Below are 23,096 nucleotides of genomic sequence, written 5' to 3'. Positions count from 1 at the left end.
TACGTATATTCAGATATCGGGATTGAGTTTACCTACGAATATTTCCTAGGAATTACCTATGTACAATAGGTAATCTTAGCTAAGAATATGAAATGCTAGTGCAATTGTAAACAAAGTGGCAACACAGTGATATACACATTGAAAACTGTCAAATTGGTATTAAGGTACAGTATATCTATGAAGTGACAATAAAAAAACAGTTAAGTCAGCATCACTTCACTATACTCTGATTGCCACAGTCAAGTGAGTATCACAATGTCAGCTGATGCCCATTTGAATACCACAGTCATCATGTTTCAAGGGTAACAGCCTTAAATGTGCCATTGAGTTCTTTTGCTGTTGACTAAAAATAGAAAGCTACAAACAAGCAATTCCTGTGTTTTTGGTTGCCAAGTTGAGAGATCACGTCTGCTTCTAGTTATGCCCTGACCTATGTCACTGCTGCTTAAATTGTAGCTGGGTTTTCCAATGCCAGTCATCAAGGAATGGTGCTGATGTACAGAATATTGATGAAGGCTGGGCATTCAGTAACTGTTGCCAATTATCATAATTCCTCGAATCAATGAGAGCCAGGGTTGTCAGTTCTGACATATCAGGCTCAAAAGGGTTATTTATATTCAGAAAACGGGTGCATCATGAATAACTGCAAGGATGAAATGAAAACCAAATCTTACCGAAGCTTTCAAGTAGAACCTTTGCTTTGAAAATGAAATCAAAGTCATTTGAATCTGCTAACAACTGAAGAAATCCTTTTAAATATGGCAGAGGAAGTTTGACTACACTTAAGAAGAGTCTTTCGACTTGTTTTCATATAAATATCCCATAGAAACTCTTGTGTTCCCTTTTCAAATTCTTGATCGTAAAGTTAATCTCGAACCAAATTAGAAATGATTATTGCAAAACACACTGCGAGAAAAACACATTTACGCAGTGAAACAAATGTATAGTTTAGCATTTTCTCAGTGCTTGCAAATGTGACTGTTATGGCAATGCCTGGAAAAATATGCACCGAGGAGTTAAAATAAAGACGTGACAAGTGAGGAAAAACAATGAAAAGCTACACAAAGTAAATTAAACCACTCTGACTCTGCTGTGAGATACAGGACTTGACATGCAAACATACAGATTCTGTAAGGAAATATCCTTACACACCAAACTGTACTTACTTCTACAAAGATAGGCACATGGATAAAATAAATCCATGATTATGGATGTTGCATGAATTTTGGTTGTCTATGAATGTTACATCTTACATTTTACATTTATGCATTTGGAAGGCACTTTAATCCAGAGCGACTTACAGTGCACTTATTACAGGGACAATCCCCCCTGGAGCAACCTGGAGTTAAGTGCCTTGCTCAAGGACACAATGGTGGTGGCTGTGGGGATCAAACCAGCAACCTTCTGACTACCAGTTATGTGCTTTAGTCCACTACACCACCACCACTCTTATTTCTTTCATATACTACAACTGCACTGATTAAAAAACTACGTTGCTTGCATAAATGTCCCAGCATCAATGCGGGTCCACCTGCTTGTTCAAGCAGAAGTATCCTTAATGTGTGTCAACATGACACTCAAAACTATGAATGTGTGATGCAATACAAAGGGTTAGTTGTAGTTCACATGATTTCCATTTTGCTTGTTTTACACATGTTGGCAGGAGGAGGAAAATTCCTCTGTCCAAAACTGCCTATCTATGTGTAATTTTCTTTATATAAGAATGCTATATTTCTTTATAACTTCTAATGAGCAAATATATTTGTAATTCTGCAAAAGACAAAACAAGGCGATTAGGTAAAACTGCTTTCACATAGCATGTTATGAACAAACCGTCATGAGCAAAATGTTTGCGTAATAGCCAAACTCTTGCAAACGGCCCTGACACTAATCAAATGTCGTCCAAAGGTTAACAGAAACAGTAAACGAGTGTGACATGACAAACGAGCACCATAAATCTGGCACTATTGGTGGGCGATATGAATAAAATCTTATATAACATTACTACAAATTTAATATCACGAAAACTATATATATCACAATATAGTAAAAATATATTGGTTAATATATTAAACAACCATATTGTAATGCCCTTTTTTTGAAAGATTCAGTCATTGAATTAAATACTTTATAAATGAAAACTACTTCCTTTTATATCATTTTCTCTTTAATTGGAACCTGACAAACATACAGTAAAAAACAAAAAACAAATTGTTGTTATTCGAAAAGTGGTAATCAACATTACCACAATGCTAAATGTCATATTTCAATCTGATATTGTTGACTAGTATTATTATTATAAAACACTTAATTAGGCTCTTAATGCTTTACGTCATCTCTGTAGACAATATTTGAATTTCTGAAAGCAAAGCTTTCTAATATCTATCATTATTCGCACTGAATTTTATTAAGGGTGATGAGGTGTAGTTTAACAAGTCTGCATGACAGATGACACATAATAGTTGCCACATGACAAATTGTTTTAGCTGTTTTTCTCATCAGTGTTTATTAGAATGTCAGGCCCTCTCGAGGTTTCAGAATTTGACTTTCTCTATAGTTTTTTAAGGTATAAAACTAAAAACTAAGTAGAATTCAAATGGGTCACTCAAGTTTTTAAGTTTGTGCCATGATAGTGAGAAACTGGGTTGAGTAGCGCAAGTGGCTGTGGAGCCCAATCTGGAAAGCCTGCTGGACTTTTGCGCACTTTAATGCTTCAGAGCTAGCGTGCGCAAAAATCATGTGAAACACAGCTGTGTATGTCTGATGAGAAGCATATTCAGAACGTGAGATTTATGTAATTGAAATTCCTTCCGTGGTCCGGAATTTTGCTTAAGCAACCGCCGGAAAATTGTCAGTACCTGGAAAAACCCTGTTTCTTCAATTCTCTCAGTCTCACGTGAAGCCGCTCCACCTTCCTCCTCCATTTCTCAGACAGAATGTGTACCGCGCACTTGTTACGTGAATATAATGAGGTGCATATTTCTTGCCACATGGTGCCAGTTTTGCATAACTGCGATTCAGACGATAATCCAAAATGTGGACCTGTTGCAAAATTTCTACCAGTTTTATATGTCTACCGGTAAATTGGCCACCCCTATCACGCACAAAACCACATTTTGCAGACTCTTTCATCTAAAGTGACTCATGGGGCCATTCAGAATTAAGGTGTTTTTGCGTCTGTGTGCAAGTTTTTTAAATTGGTAAATGTAAATCACTCTGACGATGTGCAGCGCTGCTTTTTCAGCATTATGCGTAGGAGCATCATGTTTTTAAAATGCTGTCATGAAGAACTTCAACCAAAGTCTCTTTCAAGGCAAGTCAGTCCACTCGGCAGCCATCTTTGGAACGTTTCCATGCAGCTATTTTCTATTGATACAAGTGACATAAAATAAAGCTCCTACCTACTACCAACATCTCCAGAACAGCTGGTCAAGATTACAAACAAAGAACATATTTCAAATCAGCAGTAAAATCTGACACCAATAGTTTTAAAACTTATGCTTTCTTAGCTCAGATCTTGCTAAAAAATGCTATTTTTCAAGTTGGTCCAGCTAATACGCATGCAAGTTCTCAAATTGACTGACAGGTGATGTCTGTATCTAAAAGATGATTGGCTCTTACCTGTAAGATGGGACTTCCCTTTCAACACCCACCATATTGGGTGTTCCAATTTCTCCCATTCATTTGAACACAAGTGCTCCATCTTGGGCTAAATAGTTTCTGCTTCAACCTTAAAAAATGCATCTAAAGATACATGTATGCTGTTCCATTCATTGAGCTGCATCTAGCTTTTATATTTATATTTAATGCAAAATCTTTCTGAATGGCCCCTTACAGTGATTTCAAATACATTTACCACTCATTTACCAATAAAATACATTTACATTCAAATACATTTACCAACATTCATTCCCTGGGAATCAAAACCATAACTTGGTTGCTGCTAGCACCATGCTCTACCTGCTCAGCCACAGGACCACAGAAGTAATTGTGCAAGCCCAAGCACACAACTAAAAGTAGACACTCATTCCTTTGGTCTCAGGGCAGAATGAAACAATGAATCTGAGGCCTCTCCACTGAAGATGTCAGCCCGCAATCCTCTTGACCTAATTTTCACGTCTCTCAGACGCCCTTAATCGCTGTCTTAACAGCACCGCCACACCATACACAGTTACTCTGCGCATCAATCTCAAAACAAAGAGTCAGGCAAACTCTGCAATCTCTCAGTTACTCTCATTCACCTAAGCACATGAGTTATTACAGCCTTGTTATGTTAGCTCATCTTCCAGGCTGGAATTTGAGATCTTGCTCTAAGGCATGGAAAGATCAGTCTTGATTATCACTCCAGATGAAAGACAGTCGTCTCCTACTTACTTGTCTAATGTTCACACAGTCAGTGTTTGGGATTGACAACTGTATTAACAAACAGATTCGTATTTCAACCTAAAACAAGACAAAGGTAATCTGCTGCTAATGTAAAAGTATGCTCTGTTGTATAGGTGGCCCAGCATGAATGGAGATATTTGCAGCACTGGAGGAAGCTGAATGCACCTCCTCAATGCAAGGCCAGGCCAACAGCTGTTAGTCAGTGGAATAACTGGAATGTTGTTGTTTAAGGAATGGGAAATTTCTTTAATGAAAACATATGCAGTTTACACATATTCTACAATCACACACACACACACACACACACACACACACACACACACACACACACACACACACACGTAGCCAGACACATAAACGTCTAGGTTACTATTGTAACCCCCATTCCCTGATGGAGGGAACGAGACATTGTGTCGAATGAAGCGACACTAGGGGTCCTTCTTGAAGGCCTCAGTTACCTCTGAACTTGAGAAAATGCCAATGAGGAATTGGCAGAAAGAATTTGCCCATCAGGGAACAGGACGTTGTGTCCACCCGGTTACAATAGTAACCTAGACATTCCCCGTCTGTCTTTCACTCGGCTTTGGGTCGAATAAAGAGACACTAGGGGTCCCTATTCAATGCGTTGAATGGTGTACGTGAACTGCTGATGCAGATGCGGGCAAGCAGCTGCATGACAAAGCAGCAGGCTGCATCAGACTGCATGTACCCTTCCCCAATGCCCAATAAACACATCAAAAACGTTTTAGATTCCCAGCATCACCGAAGGGGGGGGGAGCAAGCAACGTGCCAAGCATGCGAGTAGGCCGTGCCAGCCACGCCTTTTCTCTCTCTATGTTTCTCGCATATAGTTAAAGCGGCTGGGGCCATTTAACGTTATAACACGCATTGGGGAAAGCTTTCTTTTCCAACTCCTATTCTTTCAGGGGGAAAAGACCCCATGTAGACCACATACTGCCCAGGCTGAGGGGAGGTTAAATGTGGTGAATACTTCAAATGGGTTTTCAGGCCACATGTGGAAGTGATGTGGTGGTAGATCCTACCTAGCAAGGGAGGTGTTACTACACACACAGCGACCGGGGGACAGAGGGGACGCGGATCCGCCGGAAGGGGGACCGTACAGCGGAAAATACACACAGGGGGATTAATCCGTTATGGCCAAACCCTGTGGAGATAATACAGGATGAGACCGACTCAAACCTGAGATTGTAGAATCTCATAAAGGCATTCGGTGTTGCCCAGCCCGCCGCTCTGCAGATGTCTGCTAGGGAGGTGCCGTTGGCCACTGCACACAATATAGAATACACATACAATAAAAAAATTAAATAAAGAGTTTATAAAAAATATATATAAAGTAGTTGTATTGTGGAGAATATATTTGACAGTCCAGTGTGAGATATAAGATTAATAAAGTGCCGTGCTGATTATTGTCTGATTGCTTGGGGGAAGAAGCTGTCATGTAGTCGGCTGGTGCGGGTACTGATGCTGTGATACCGCCTGCCTGATGGTAGCGGTGAGAGCAGCCCATGACTCTGATGAGTCTCTGATGATCCTCCGGTTTCCTGCTCACTTATACTCCCATACAGTTCCTTCAGTGCCTGGTCTGTGTCGGCTTGTTGGGAAGTAGAAGAAGTAACAGTAGTAGTAGCAGTAGTAGTAATAACAATAGTATTCATAATAATAATAATAATATCATCTCAGCTTTATGAAATTTTAGACCAGTCAATAAAGTGTTTGCTGATATACACAATTCTCTTGGTCTGGGAGCCGCTCCAATACGGCCGGCAGGTACAACCAACAGACCCCACCGACACAGATAACAATCCCACCACTGATCCACCCGGTCCTCCCTTCCCGCCGCCGACAAAACCCAACCCCCCTACCAGCAGTTAAGCCTCTGTGCTCCGCTGTGTCTTCCACGACAGGTACCTCCAAACCTAGCTCACCTGGTCTGGTTGTGACCTGACGGATCATTGTTTGGTTGCCCTTTTTTGGACCGTAATCTCTGGCTGCAACTGTGGTGTGCCAACCTAGATAGTACTCCGGCACAGTCCCGTTAAATGAGAGAAGGAGCTGCCGGCAGACGTGGGAAAAGGGAGGGGCCAGGCAAACCAAAAACTGAACCGGTGATGCCCATGCCGACAAGAATTAGATTTTATAAGGGAACAGAGAGGAAAGGAGGACACATTTTTCTGTAATAATATAAATATCAATACCACCACCACTACCACTACTACCACCAACAATAACAATAATAGCAATAACAATATTATTCACATTTTACATATATAGAAAATAAATTGAATAAAGTATAGCATATAGAATATTAAAGTATATATAAATTACATCAATCTACAAATAAATGTAGAACAATATATTATATAATACGCATTATTTATCTATTATAGAAATAGATTGTATTTATGTATTATAGAACTTCATTGAGGCATCAACTCACCAGCTAGTTTTAATCAATATTTAAAGGTGTGAGCAGTGGGCTGAAGATTGTATTACATTTGTATAATTGATTTTTAATTGCTGATGTATGTTTCTCTTTAATAATATGGTCCCTTAATAGATATAGCTATTGTGTAATTGATATTTGGCTTTTATTTTTCCAATTGAGTAATATTGTTTTCTTGACGATAGCTAAAGATATGAGCAGAAGAGTTGGATGTTCAAGAGGGGGGTTAATTTGAGATGTGTCACCTAAAACGCATAGTAATGGGAGTGCAGGGATTGTAATTTTCAAGAAATCTGTTTATTAAAGATCTGTCCAGAAATGATGAACAGGTGAAAATTATTTTTAAACATTATTTAAAAGGATTTTTTTTTTTTTCAGGTTAATTGAATCAAGGCCATTTTTTGCTCTTCAAATTATTTCTCAAATGTCCCCACCCTCTTCATATTCTCTCTCAGCCCTTATGCTATTCAAGGTCCATCCATTTGTCCACTGCCAATCTTTTCTCTGAATTTTTTCATCAGCATTCATCAGCGACACTGAGGCCTTGATCAGACTGCCACTAAAAATCAGATTTTTTGTATCCAGATGAGTTCTTGATAGTCTGGACAGCAAAAATACACATTAAATTGGAAACCACATCAGGATGTGGTTTCAAATGCGATTGAAATATGATTTTTTTCAGATGCGTCTCAATTTGGATGTCCTGGCTGCTCAATTCGGATTTCAAATGGCGTTTTGCATCACTCTTAATGTGACCCACAATGATGATGTCAAAAATCGGTGACTGCAGCACAGAACATCACAATCCTCCATCGCTGACAATTTCCGAGGAGGAGCTGAGGAGAAAAACCCATATAACCCCAACCAAAAAGGACCTCAATGACTTGATTAGAGATCTTGGTCTCACCAAGTCCAATGCCGAGCTTTTGACGTCCAGGTGCAACCAGTGGAACTTGTTGGATGAAAGTGTGGAAGTCGCAGATCAGAGGAAGATCAGCTTCTTCACCCATCAAGATGGGCTCTGCTTCTGCCACAATGTGACATCTGTTCGAGGCAATCGGAATGGCCTGTAACCAGAATAAGTTGCACCTCTTCATTGACAACTCATCCAGGAGCCTCAAAGCCGTGCTGCTCCATAATGGTAACAAGTACCCTGGCTCACTAGGTGCACCTCAAAGAGGATTACAACAGCATTTCAACCGGACCTTGCTGGATGCCTTGAAGTATGACGAGTACATTTGGGGGCTGATTCGTGAAAGTGATTTACAGTATTAACTTAAATCTCAAATAAATACTAATTTCTAAATCTTTTGTAGTCATTTTGTATTTAGTATAAATCTTTGTTAAATTTGTTAAATGTTTGTTTTTTCTGACTTTTGTGAACGAAAAGACACAAATTAGCCCGTTTTCTCATTGGAAGTAGGTACATTTCAAAATATCACTGTCCTGGTCACAAAAGCAAAGTTTGTGGGGAATAATAGCCATTTTCTATACTTTTGAGGCATACGAAATTAGGAAATAACACTTACTAACCAGGAACAAAAATTGTGTTACATAGTGTATCATCTCAAAAATAAATATTGTTTATTTGCATTTCTTATCAAATTTTGTGTCAAAATAATTTATTCTTGGTCAGTCCAATGAAATAAGCAGTTAAGAAGATAAAAAATATTGTTATAATATTAGAAAACATTGTAGTTGAACACAAACTTTTGCACTTCAGATAATATAATGATGACATCACATGTAATTCTTCAAATTGTGCCTTGCCTTTATTAATATATATATTCTAAAGTATTCTGAATATGTTACGTTTTATTTGATGCATTTGGAATACTTTACTGAATACATTTTAGAAAAGTATTTTGTATTCAGCCCAGAATACTTTCTTAAAGTAATCTGCCCAACCCTGGTCGCTAGTGCACCTCTTGAGGCCAGGGGAGTGAGGTTTACACACCGCACAGCTATCGCATATCAGTTGGCTCCCGTTACATTCAGAGTGCACACGGTAAGAAAAATCAGGCTGCATGCGTTCAGAGCTTGAACACTCAAGTCAAAACTTGGTTCACCGTGTCCTGTACGGAGATGCTTAGTGAAGTATACAGTACTTTGGGTTTAAGATGACCGCAATATTGGCCTGAAGGGGTGAATATTCAATTCCCTTTTATATCTCAAGTTATATCTCATCTTTTTTCAACCTCATTTATTCTTATTATATTAATCAATGTTCTATTTTCCTTTTACAATAAGGTGCAAATAACATGTATGTCATCTGAGGGGTGACTGAGGGTCTAGCCCATGCCAGGAACACAATAACAGTGATCATTCATTTAGTCCGGCTCCCGGAGAATATGCATTTATATTGTACTGCATTTATTCAAAAAAATATATATCTGTAATAATTATTACACAATTAATCAACTTTTCTATAACCATTTAATTATATTTTAATTCAACCATTGTTAATTGAGTGAGAGAGATTTAGTTATGATCTTATTATTATCCATGTTTTTATATGAAAGTGACCATTGCATACAACATATCAACCTCATGTAATCATTGAACTAAAACATCGAATTTCTTTATGATTTTATTGTCATATTAGGAGACTATGTGCTGTATAAGGCCTTGTGTGTGCAACAATGTTAGGGAGAAGGTCTCCAGTCCTGGGATGGAGATAACACCTACCAGTTGCAATGTCTAAATCATTCAGTGTTTGGATTGTTTATGGTGCCCTGTAACATGTGACTTTGCCATAGTCAAAAACCTCAAAGGATTTTAACTGTTCTCCTTGTAGAGAAAGAGGAGTGGTCAAAACTGATAGCTAAGCCATGACATCTGCACATAAGTTCTGTAAAACCAATGATGGGAACTTGATTAATTGTATGGCTAACTAATTGTTCATACAAAGGTGGAAACAGACCATATTTGTCAAGTGCTAAAATGTTTGAAGTGACCTATCAGAATCTTAGAAAGTGTTATAATGTGACACCTCTAATTCAATTTGCATATGATTATAATTGCTTGTGAATTTTTTTTTTTGAATGTGTGCTGCTTTTTCTCCTTCTGTCTTTCTGAACTACTGGATCCCATTGACTTGTGATGCCTATTGGATATGCAGAGAACAATCAGAAAACTCTCTCTCAACTGACTTCAAACCTGACTCCCCCCATATACATATTGGGGACCCAGCTGTTTCCCCCAACAGGCCAGCGCAACATAACAAAAATACTTTGTTTGTGTGAGTGTACCTTCAAAGGGACAGAAACCCTGTCTTAAATTAATATTCCTCATAAGTGAATTAATATTCCTCACCCTCTTCTTGCTCCAAAAGACTTTCTATCATTCGTGGAAGACAAAAGGAGAAGGTTAGAGGTTGTTAAGACCTCTAACTAGATGCAGTGCAATGAACGAGACAGAATGCAGGTGTCTCAAGATGCATTTTTAAAATGTTGACACACCAATCTAAAATGTTTTGGTGTTCTTGCATTAGATACTGAAAAAATAACGCCCAAGTTTACATGGAAAAACTACTGAAAAACCACACAGATGGACACAAAATTGTGTTTGGTGTGAACAGCCACTTAGGCAGAATGTTAGTCTCAACATTCACTTTCATTGCATGGTAAATCATACAGGGATGGCATAATATTTCATTCATTTATTTTTTTTCAATGAACTTTAATAATTAGCATTTCCTTCATCTTATTTACAAATAACAGCTCTCAAATGACAAACGGTCCACAGATGTGCATTATTATTCTCAAAGGACAGTGCAGAAAATGCCACAAGCCATGTTAAAAGAGCAAGCACAAAGTATTGATGATTCAGGGTTGTAAATGATAGCCGTCATTCTCAGGTTACAATAACAGGAAGTCCTTTTATGATTTTGTAAGTGATCTTTCAGTTGTGAATGAAAGGTCTTTCGAGCAAGTGCTGTTACAGCTCAGGTGCACTTTTGAGGTAATATAAATGTCTGAGGTTGACAGGTTGCCAAACAATCTGATAAATTACATGTTCAACACTGTCCTCATAATGAGAGCTTTATCAAATTACAGTATTAGAGCATCTTTAAATTATATCAGATGGTTGACAAGCATTTTATGCTGGCAAAAAGCATGACTATGCTGGTCCACCAACCAGCACTAAACCAGCAGTAACCCAGCATTTCCCAAAATCATTGTATGCCTAAGTTGATCGTCGAAACCACTGGCGCCAATGGTCTCTACGGTCAACTTAAGCTTACAATGCTTTTGGGAAATGCAGCCCTGAGACATCATAGAAATTCCTGCTGGAGTAAGCTGGTCTTTTCAGCAGGGTAAGTCAAGGTCAAATTTGGAAATTCACAAAAATAGTCCTATAATGACATTATAAAACCATATAAATTATGATGAAATTCTGTAAACAGAGCAGAGGAATTTTTCCCCCAGCAGGTCAGATTATGAAACTTAATTTCGCAAGACATTTGTTAAGGAAAAAAACTTCCTGCCACCATTTTTACAGTAAATCGAAAGTTTGCATGTTCCACGTTTGCCAAGTAGAGCTTAAACGTTCATCAGGCTTGCCACGTAGACACTGACTGCTTGAGCCCAGCATGCCTCTGTTGAAATTCACAGAGAGCCGCAGCTTCACAGTGATTTTATACACACACTACAGCTGATGTTGCCAAAGACCTACTCGCATGTTGTTCTGTTATTTCTTTGTCGTAGGAATATCTGTTCTACCACAATGCAATGTGAATTATGAAGCATATTGTTTTCTGCTAACCAGACACACCCGTCAAAGATTTGAATGATTTATGGCAGGGGTTTTCAAAGTCTTGGACAGTAAGCACAAAATATACAAGACCACATCCCCTTGAACCCTTCCCCCCAATTTTTGGTAATTTCTTTCTTCTTCAGATTTACAAACACACAATAATGTTGTGTAGACCTTTAAAATAGCAAAGCATAATTAATAAGATTAATTATTATAAGCCAATGATAAATGTAAAAAAAATATTTCTAAATTTAAGACATTCGTACATTCTAGCAATTATTTGAAGTTTTATCAGGTATTTTCCTCTAGTGTGATATTATCAAAATGCATCAAATTTCAGGTGTTGGAGCATTTCACCAATGATGATCAATAACCTTTAATTTAGTCTGACAGACTCATTCTGCTAATGCGTTAAACACGGATGCTTGGTTAACAGCTATAAACGTTTATATTAATAATATGAAACCGTATTCTACATTATATTTATTAAAAAATATCTGTTTGTCCTCATGACAATGGGATTACTTAGCCTAAATGTTTTTATCCTATATCTGTGATAAACTCACAGCACATGAGCCAATCTCAGACCCGATATCATGTTGAATTCCACCACCAGTGGTGGTGGTGACGTAGTGGGCTAAAGCACATAACTGGTAATCAGAAGGTCGCTGGTTCGATCACCACGGCCACCACCATTGTGTCCTTGAACAAGGCCCTTAACGCCAGGTTGCTCTGGGGGGATTGTCCCAGTAATAAGTGCACTGTAAGTCGCTATGGATAAAAGCATCTGCTAAATGCATAAATGTAAATGTAACTTTTAATACTGGACACGTATGATTTTGTTCCGCTTAATTTCAGATTTTCTGCACCTTAGATTAACTTGTGCAGCTGTTTTCCACTGAGGTGGACAGAAGATGTCAGTCGCAACAGATGTATAAATGAGTTTTATTTGCTCACATCACTTACATTATCAGCTAGCATCAGAATATCATTCTTACAATACAAATTTAACCATATTATGCTGCATTTTCCAAAACATTATAAATAAATAAATAAAATATATTCCCGGCCAAATGACGAGTTGATTACTCAAAGGTATCGTTTCTCCCTTGATATAACACATTTACAGAACCAGAATATGAATGAACAGAGGTGGAGCTGTGTGGCTTTATAATCGAATGTAGAGCAGCGTAGTTTATTTGAGAGCGCACGTCCAGTTTTGATCGAGATTTGTCCACGTTGACTGAAGAGATTCACGCTGGTGCAACCGGTAAATTGATGCACTCTCGCATCATATGCATGTTGTGCTCTCGACATTAACAGTATTATAACGCCATAGAGCTACGGTCTATGAAGCAGGACTATGGTCCATTATGCCAATAATTTTCATTTATCTTCACAATACATTTTATTGTATTTATGTATCTTTTTATTTTACTTGGTGAAATTATCATCAATCTCTGTGCCTCCCCTGACATGCTCTGGTGCCCTCCTGTGGAGGTGCGCCTCCCAGTTTGAAAACTGTGAATTTATGGCTTTAATCTTTTCATGAGTAGGGTCTAAATTCCTCTGCAGTGCCCCCTGGAGTGAGTTATTTTTGCAGGTGACACTGCACAGGCAGTAAAGGTGGGTATTTCTTTACATTAATTACATTTTTGATTTCTTGTCATAAATAAATAATGTATAGAATATTTGAAATGTGAACAAATGGGTTATGTCTGCTGTACTGTTTTTGTTTTATTTATGTTGTTTTTATAGCTGTAAAACACAAATGAACAAATAATATCAGTAGGGAGGCAGGGGAGGGGAGTATGGAACCACACACAGCCTGTGCAGTGACACAGCCCTGAAGAAATTTGTATTCAGGCAACATTTTTCCAGTCTTCAGCTGTCCAATTTTGGTGAGCTCTTGCAAATTGTAGCCTCTTTTTCCGATTTGTAGTGGAGATGAGTGGTACCCGGTGGGGTCTTCTGCTGTTGTAGCCCATCCGCCTCAAGGTTGTGCATGTTGTGGCTTCACAAATGCTTTGCTGCATACCTCGGTTGTAACGAGTGGTTATTTCAGGCAAAGTTGCTCTTCTATCAGCTTGAATCAGTCGCCCCATTCTCCTCTGACCCGTAGCATCAACAAGGCATTTTCGCCCACAGGACTGCCGCATACTGGATGTTTTTCCCTTTTCACACCATTCTTTGTAAACCCTAGAAATGGTTGTGCGTGACATCGAATAATTTATCAGTTTATTCGGTAGAATTAGTGGCCTTATTGGTGGGCCTTCAATGGATGGAGGAGGTGTGACCAGATAGAGTGGTTTTGTGTTCAGATTCTTTGTCAGCCCAAAATAGCTTTTTTTAAACTATCAGAGAAGACCTTATGATAGATGTTTTATTGGTGTTGCTGTCACTTAACAGGATGGGAATCGATGTTAGGTTCAGTTGGATACCAGCACATGCAGCTGTAAATGGAAACAAGGAGGCAGATCAGCTTTAAAAAAGAATTTTGAAGAATTAATGAGGATTTACAGGTTCCTTTAGATTGGGGTGAGGGCAAGTCAGTTCACACAATTAAAATAATTAATGAATTTCAAAGAAGATGGTATTCTTGTCTAGCTGGAAGGCAGTTCCATGTTATACATCCACTTGTAGGCAAAGAGTCTTATAGTTCGGCTTGATAAAGAAGAGAGGAGGTGATATTACTGAGGCTAAGACTAGGACATACTGGGCTACATGCTAATTTATTCTTAATTGGAAAACATAACACAGGTCAGTGCTGTCATTGTGGAAAGATGGAAACAGTAGAACATGTTATTATGTACAGTAGACAATATTCTGAGGACTGGGATTTCCTACAGTAAAGTTTGAACAAGGTTAAAGATAGTGTGTTTTCCACTGAATGCATGGTGAAGACAGGATTAAGGGTAGCGTGTATTTTTAAAGCTTTTATGAATTTTTGGGTGGATACTAGGCTAGATGTAAGCATACGATGTGATGTTTAGTAGCTTAGGGATGACATGTCAATAGTTGCATTCACAAAAGCTGTGTCCCAAATGACACTATATACTAGGAACTTACAACATATACTATGCACTAGGGATGGGCATTCATCAATAATTTGCTATTTGAATATTTAAGCTCATAAAAAAACGAATATTCAAAAATTCTATTATTTAAATGAAGGAAATTAATGAGAAAGAGACATTGTAAAATTAAACCAAACTTCTAGTTATAATCAAAACAAGCTTATATAACTTCCTGTGTTTATATATATATATATATATATATATATATATATATATATATATATATATATGTTTAAACAAGCAATTAAAAAAGAATACAATGAAAGCATTTAAGCTCACGCAAAGCGAAAAAAAAGAAACCGCTAATGAAGTAGACTGACGCAGTTAACGTACAGGACGAGTATAAACACTCAGCATCAGGGATGTAGTGGAGGCTAAACGCACGTAAACGCCGTTTACGCACCTCCCAAAATTCGGAAATAGCGTTTACCCACCTCCAAAGTGGGTTTATCCACCTCTAAATTGCGTTTATCCACCTCTAAATAGATAGTTCCTGAGCCATTTTAAATTAAGCTTATGTCGTTTTAGTTTCATATTGTTCATTATTAGTTTCATAGGTTGTTAAACCTAAGACGAAGTCTTTCATAATGCGCTGCTGCCAGTGTTTCCCATGCGCGATATTGACTACTACCAGCTATACAGCGTGATGACCTCAAAAATCCAGCTGTATTCTAACAATAACTTAGCTCTCCTTATTAGCTAGGCTCCTTGCATGCTGGCTAATAAGTAATAACTGACAGTGCTGTGTTGGACAGATTTATGCAGTGGTGTTCCATGACGGAGAGAGAGCGCGAGAGGTACGGGTGAGAGAGAGAGAGAGAGAGAGAGAGGGACGAGCGAGAGGTAGCCTAGTGCTGCGCGAATGCACTACGGCTCTCTGCAAACAAATACGATTTTAAATAGGCTTATTAAAAAATAAAAAATAAATCGAAAATCAATGAGTGGCGGTCAGCGTTGATATTGTGGCGGGCAAAAATTCTTTGATTCCAGCTTGTTAAATGTGAATATGTTCTAGTGTCTTCTCTCCTCTGTGACAGTAAACTGAATATCTTTGAGTTGTGGACAAAACGAGACATTTGAGGACGTCATCCTCCTGGGCTTTTGGGAAACACTGATCCACATTGTTCTGACATATTATAGACCAAACAACTAATTGATAAATCAAGAAAATATTCAGCTTAATTAATTCAACAGATTAATCGACTATGAAAATAATCCCAAATCCCTAATCATTATGTACAAGTGCATTGCATTGGAAGCCCTGGATATAAGCCTCCCTCTCTATCTCTCTTAAATATTTTTGTTCTCTCTGTTTTGTCATTTAGTAAACTTTATAGATTTCAACCATATTATTCCTTCTTGGGTCTCTTTAACAAGAACTTAGATTAATGTATGAATTGAATAGTGATTGTGTGACCTATAATGAGGGAACAACCAGTGATACCCTTGGTAGTACCATCAAATGATAGCCTATAGCGATGTCATCAGGATACACATACACCGGTAGGCAGTGGCCCACCTTACTGGGTGACCACGTCGTGGTCCACCAGAATTTATAGTTTACCCACCTCTTTTTTTACCACTACACCTCTGCTCAGCATATAATATTTATCATGTTTATATTGTATCTCATGTTGTGTTTTTGTTGAGAAAAACAAGAATATCCATGTGCTCAGTAAACTATACTCATTTATAAACACCAGTTTAAATGATGGAATGTCCCTTACCTCAGCTAGCATAGACTTTCTCGGATGCCATATTTGTTGTTTACAGAAGAGTCGCGGGATTATGTTGCTACGGGGATGATGCTTTCAGACGAACTGCACATATATGAAAGTAAAGTGTACACCACTTATCCAGTACATTTAAACATGAAGCCAGCTTTCTCACAGTAAGCCACATTCTCACAATAATCCGCTTTTCTGGTGTCCATCTGAACGTACTGAGTGACAGAATCGTTTGCTCAACAAATGTGATCAACTTGTGTCCACACTCAACAGTGCCACCCAGTGCATTCTGTTATAGCTGCCAGTTTTAGTTTGTGTGTTCAGGATTTAACATGCATCTCACTGTATATATGGCCAGCAACACAAAATTTGCGAAATTCTAATAGTATTTTTACTATTCGAATAATTATTGCAGAACGAATATTTGAATATTCGACTACTCGTGCACATCCCTACTATGCATTTACCGTTTAGTTATGCAATTAATTACTATGCAATTAACCGTGTAGTATTGTCCCAAATGGAACACTTAACGGTTAGTTACTAGTACTTCACAGAAGCATTCACCATTATAACAGCTGATGGAAGTGATGTTTCAAGTGCACGTGATGGGTTGCTGCTAGCTTTAGTGCATTAGCGGACCTCAGTTTAACACTTATACCTCAAAAATGTACATATTCACACAGTGTGTTGTGATGGTAAAGCATTCAACTTACATATGCAAGGTGCTGTCTCACAGATGTTTCACAAGCTGCTACATTCTTCATTATTTACAACTGTTTTGTCAGACCAGCAACGCAGCCAGATAACTCCACTCCTTCCACTACGAACGCAAGCAATGAGCTCTATTTTGACGGTTGAAAAAGTGCATCATCCGGGTACTTAAGTACACTTCTTTTTATTGCATTTTCAGTGTAAACATACTACTCGCACTACTTGCACTACCAAATGACGTAGCATAGTGCAGAAGTGTACAGTTTGGGACACAACTGTAGTACTGATGAACACCCCTGTAAGGCCTGGGTAATGGGGCTGAACATGCAGCAGCCTTGACCTCACATGGAGGGGATCATACTTTTTTTTTTTGGGAACTCATGAATATCACATGTCCACATTAATAGTATAGAGCTGAGTTAGATTAAAATTCCCATGCTGACTGCACTAGTCTTTTAGATGGCGTAATACACTAAATGTGGTTCTTCTGCCACAAAATATGTAAGAAAAAGAAGAAGCATCATTCGCTGTTCATCAGCATGCATGTGCAGAACTCCATGACCAGTGCTGTGTTAAAAAGAGGCAGGGGGAACGGATCTGACCTCTGGGGTGAAAGTCAGCAGGTTGACTGACAGGTGGCCTCTTGATGTCAGAGGAACGGTAGACGATATGATGTCGCCCGGGTCCTCCTTCCTCCTCTCCTGTCATATCGCCTCCTCTCTCCAGTGGTTCGATAAAAAAATCCTCTTGACCTGCACGAATCATCCCCGCCTGAAAGAACACAGGGCAGGTAGAAGGATTGAAAAACAGAAACAGTTTTTCTAATTTAATTTCAGTAAAAAGTAACATTTCTGAATTATTGTTTATGTAAATAAATAAAGGTTAATTTCTTGTTTCAACAGAATAAAAAACAAACAGGAAAAACTAGATTCATACCATCTGAACAGATTTATTTTTTGATCTTTGAAAATGGGTAAAATGTAACAATTTAAGCATGTAACCACACTGAGAGCCCCATATCTCTGGGATTTAACCATATAGGTACTTAAAGGTGCACTCAGTATTTTTTGTTTTCATAAAAGTTTCTCTCCTAAATAAATTTACTGTAATTTTGAATCATGACGACTCACAGGAGATGAAAACTTCAGTCATATCAGCAACCTTATAAAATATGTTTTATTCTACATGAAGAGGATCCCCTCATGGAGGCCACTATAATGAGTTCATGTGACCAGCCGAATACTACTCGCTTAATCTTTGTATTTGTTATTGAAAACTTTCATTGGAAAGTGAAAATCCACTTTTGTGGATTAATTTAATTATTGCTGACTGTGAATAGTGATTTTATGCACTGGAGCAATCAACTACAATGGCTACAATCATTAACTGCAGACTGCTGTGTTTGAAGGATACAGAATCCATGCCACCTATGAGTTAGTGTAATGGTGCATTCACATCATCAAAGACTTTCTAGTAAGTCAGTCCACTGCCGGCCATCTTTAGAATGCTCCCGGGAGGCTATTTCCAGTCAGGCCAGTGCAGCTCCTATCTACTAGAATGGGGGAACACCAAAATCTCAAATATGGTTGGTCCAGTATATATCATATTTGAAAAATCTGGCAAAACTGATATCATAAATTGTGCTTCTTTACCTCATATTACGCTAAAAAACATAATTTTCCCGGCTTTTATAGCTAATGCGCATGCGCGTTCTCGAGTTGATCGACAGGTGATCTCTGTATCTAAAAGGTGATTGGCTCTTATAAAGCAGGACTTCCTTTCTTCATCTGTTGACCGTTGGGCACTAGAAGTTCTTGGTTAGCCGTTCTAATTTCTCCCATTCATTTGAATGGAAGTGGCCCGACTCTGCGAAATAGTCTCTGACGTCATGTCGGAATTACCATAATTATGAGATTTTTGAGACTTTTAAAAAACATTCATGTCTTCGTAGAACTGATAATAACAAGCTGCCAACTCTGAATTCTGTGAAGTTCCAACTTGATGATAATAATGTCAAGTAAAAAGAACCAATATGGCAGCAGCCTCAACATTTGAGTTTGCTGTCCTTTTCTGCATATCGCGGCGCTGTTTTGTGGTCCGTTCTGCATAACGCGGTGGCTCATTTTAGCTTATCGCTGCCCATTCGGCCCGTTTCACAGCCGACCAACAGGCCCCCTTGGTTCTCCCAATGGCCAGTACTTTTGCCCAGCCCTAAAAAGGTAGTACTGGCCATAAGTGGGTGGGTAAACATTGATCTGTGGCATTTCATATTCTGGGTATAATCATCACTCTTTTAACAGAAAAAACAAAATAAAAAATTTCAGCCAGTTCTGATATGTACTGCCATTCTGATATGCTTTTTAATGCTATTTATTTTGTAACAATATTCAATCAGTTTGTGATGGAAAAAATGAAGTCACGGCATAAATTTTTTTCTCATTAAAAATCAAGGTTCGTTTGGAAATATGTCACTGGAATGGCTTGATTCAAGTTGCTTTTAATTACAGCATTCACTAAAGCTGGCACGGACTCCAAAAGGTGGTGTAAAATCTGCTGATCCATGTTTTGATTAATGTTCCAAAAGGGAATCTTCTGTAAATCTTACCTTTTGTACAATTAAGTTAACATGGTCAACGTTACAAATATATTTATTTTATTATTGACCTAGAATTCATGCAGAATCTTCAGTATTTCTCATACATTTTGTCATAACGATTGTTTGTTAAATCCGAAATCTGTGGACTCAAATGTGGATTCATACTTTGGAACAACACTGTATTTAAAAGACAGGTGCAGCACAAATCTTGTGCATCAAGTCCATTAAGTGAATCAGCTATAATGGCTATTTCTGTATCCTGCTATATCATGATTTCATTAGCTTTGGAAGAAACCATTGGGCAACCTGATCTCTAAATTGATCCATCTTCTTTCTGTCTCTAATTCATGCATTCAGGCCACAGCCACCCCTAAAACCGAGTAACATTGCCTGTCACAATCAAAAACAAACTCATCCTAATACTCCAACACCATCTGCCAGTTTCTTATGGAACAAACGTGAGATCTTCTTGCTAAGGCAACTTAAAGATGACAATGAGAATAGTCCATGAAGGGAAACTGGGAAACTCAAACCATGAGCCAAAATCAATACAATTCTCTCTGCCCGAGTGAACAAACTCACTGACAGATATACTTGACAGTTTATGTTAAGTTTGTGCTGTGTCTAGATGAGATTCCTTTATTTTGATTGACTGATTGCAGCAACTGTTAGGGGCATTGTGCATATAACAAGACAGAGAGAGATAAATTGAGGAAAGCGTCTACAGGGCTTTAGACACATTGGACTAATCGGTTAAAGAGCATAGTTGGGACACATTACAGTCCCTGTGACTTATTGGCTTGCCAGAATGCTGGGTCTTTTCCCTTTGCTTCCATAGCAAATTAGACAGGTCCAAACGAGTGCGCAAATCAATAGCAAGGTTAGCCCCCTTCTCTGATGTGCTGGAATGTCAACTGTGAACTTCAAACACAGCCGTTAAAGTGAAGTCGTAGCTCCCTCAGTCATCACAAAATTTAAGCCAGCAAACCGCAGAGCCCAGGCCAGGCTGCTGACCTAGTCATTTAGATCAGTCTCCTGGGAAAAATTACACAGAGATCTGTCCTGTCCACCTCCCTCACTCCCTACTGCATCACATGAGAGTTCATTACGAAGGAAATGCCCGAGCATTGCATAAATCGACACCACTGCATGAAGGGCTGCCTTCACACTTAGTCACAGAGGAAGACTACCAGGACTGAAAGCAAAGCAGAGCCACATATTTCAGTTCTCCCCAAAATCCATACAAAAACGTTTTGTCATCTCTAAAGCAGCTGGGAACGTGAAAGTCATTAGATAGTTTAAAGGCTCCTTTTTTCTTAATGACCCGAATAAGTCTACCAGACATCCAACAATCAGGAAAAAGTGAACAGTAAGGAAGATTAAAGGAATAGTGCAACCAAAAATGAAAATTATGTCATGATTTACTCACCCTTATTTGTCCAAAACTCATATGACTTTCTTCATTGGAACACTAAACACTCATTGGAACACTCAGACTAAAGCAAGTCAGTTTTGAAATAACTAGTATAGACATTATGAAATATAAAGGTGGAGATGGGGAGGTGGAGAGATGCTAGAAGGATCATCATAAGTGCGAAGGATGCAGTAGCTTCTACTATATATACTTGGGATATGATTGGCAGGCCTAGATTAACAAGCTACTCCCGAATTTGCTTTTGGAACTTAATTTTAATTAAAAATCTTACGTAAAATAAAAATGGTTAATAATTGGAATAGACAGTAGTATTTTATAATAAAAATGTACACTACCTTTCAAAGGTTTAGGGTCACTTACTCATTCTTTATTATTATAAAAATAAAATCACATTTTAAAATAGTCAAGTCATCAAAACTATGCAATAATAGAGATGGAAATATGAGAATTATGTTGTGACTAAAAAAATCCTAAAGAAATCATAACTATGTTATATGTTAGCATCTTCAAAGTGGCCACCCTTTGCATAGATTTGACAGAAATGTATTCTTGGCATTTACTCAAACAACTTCTTGAGGTATCACCATGGGATGCTTTTTAAACAGTATTGAAGGAGTTCCCATCTATATAATGGGCACTTAGTGGCTGCTTTTCTTAATTATTCAGCACAATTCATCTATTTCAAAAACTTTTATCATGAGAAACATTTCAGGCAAGTGACCACAAACATTTGAATGGTAGTGTAAGCGTAAGTGTAGTGCTAGAAGGAAGACACACGTCGTGTAACATGCTATGCCTCGCTTCTCCAAGCAATGGTCACAGGTTGGATAATCACTCACCTTGATGTTCACACTTTTCACCAGCCAATCTCCATCAGGAAAATATGCTAAGTTCTCAGTCTATTCTTCTTTTGGGGAACAATCATCAAAGCAAATAGCTTGTTGTAGAAGGGGTTTCAGGTTTTCTACTCCCAATATTCTCAATCCTCTGTTCATCTTAAGCTTTATAATGCATCAAAATCACTTCAAGTGGCAATATTAATTTTACTAGAGAATTTGGTGCGTTTTGCAGCATGGTGGCAATGCCACTCGGCCATTTCTCAAATGTTACCACAGTGTTTCCATACCTGAGTATTCTCCTATTTGGGAGCCCCAAACAAACCGAATGGAAGAGCCACGAATTGGTGTAATCCAAACGGCGTGGAGAAGGCTTTTTTCTCACAGGAAATTGGTGTCAAGGGGATATGCCAATAACCCTTTGTCAAATCCAACGTCGAATAAAATCGAGCAGTACCTAACCGATCGAGCAATATCAAGTTGCGTTGCTGTGGGGTTTGGTTGACCTATCGCCATGTAACGTCAGAACACACGAACACATGCGAAAATGAGTGCCGTGCCTGCCAGCGATGAGGAGATTATGAATACAAAAAAAGGGCATGTCAGCTCGACAGTGTGGCAGTTTTTTGGTTTCTTTACATCTGACCAACATCAGAACACCATTGTGTGTAAGCCAACATCAGAATACCGTTGTGTGTAAGCTTTGGAAAAAAAAACAACATCCCGGCCAAGTACGAAAACACAAGCAACTAATTATTTCATCACTTTACCCTCTTCCACCCTTTGGAATGTGCAGCATGTTGTCCGCCACAACCTACATCTACCTCACCTCAACAAACAACCCACAAGCAGTCCATGATGGAGAGGTACTCCGCAACAATGCCTTATAGTTTCTTTAAAACTTGTGTATTTAATCTTCATATAAGATATAAGAAAGAAGATATTTGTTTACATTTTATTTTGTTTTTGACTGTTAAAACTAAAATTATTTTTGTTTGCATTAATATAGTGGGTAAATTACAAATACAGTGGTTTTTTTCTACTGGTGTTTGTTTAAAAAAGGTTATTAAAATGTATCAATAATTATCGATACCGAATTCTAT

The 23,096-nt window shown here is 38.3% G+C and overlaps 1 protein-coding gene across 1 annotated transcript in view; it reads right to left on the bottom strand.

Annotated features, from left to right (window-relative positions):
• LOC127625452 (A disintegrin and metalloproteinase with thrombospondin motifs 2-like) overlaps positions 1–23,096 on the bottom strand; it is a 99,056-nt gene that overhangs the window by 46,936 nt on the left and 29,024 nt on the right. Inside the window, exon 3 of the mRNA XM_052100752.1 lies at positions 17,729–17,897. Coding sequence (XP_051956712.1) covers positions 17,729–17,897 — 169 coding nt within the window. The remainder of the gene's footprint in view (positions 1–17,728; positions 17,898–23,096) is intronic.

Source organism: Xyrauchen texanus, chromosome 31 (genome assembly GCF_025860055.1).
Source record: "Xyrauchen texanus isolate HMW12.3.18 chromosome 31, RBS_HiC_50CHRs, whole genome shotgun sequence".
Lineage (NCBI taxonomy): Eukaryota > Metazoa > Chordata > Actinopteri > Cypriniformes > Catostomidae > Xyrauchen > Xyrauchen texanus.
The sequence above is the reverse complement of the archived record's forward strand: the minus strand, read 5'-3'. Positions and strand labels throughout refer to the sequence as shown.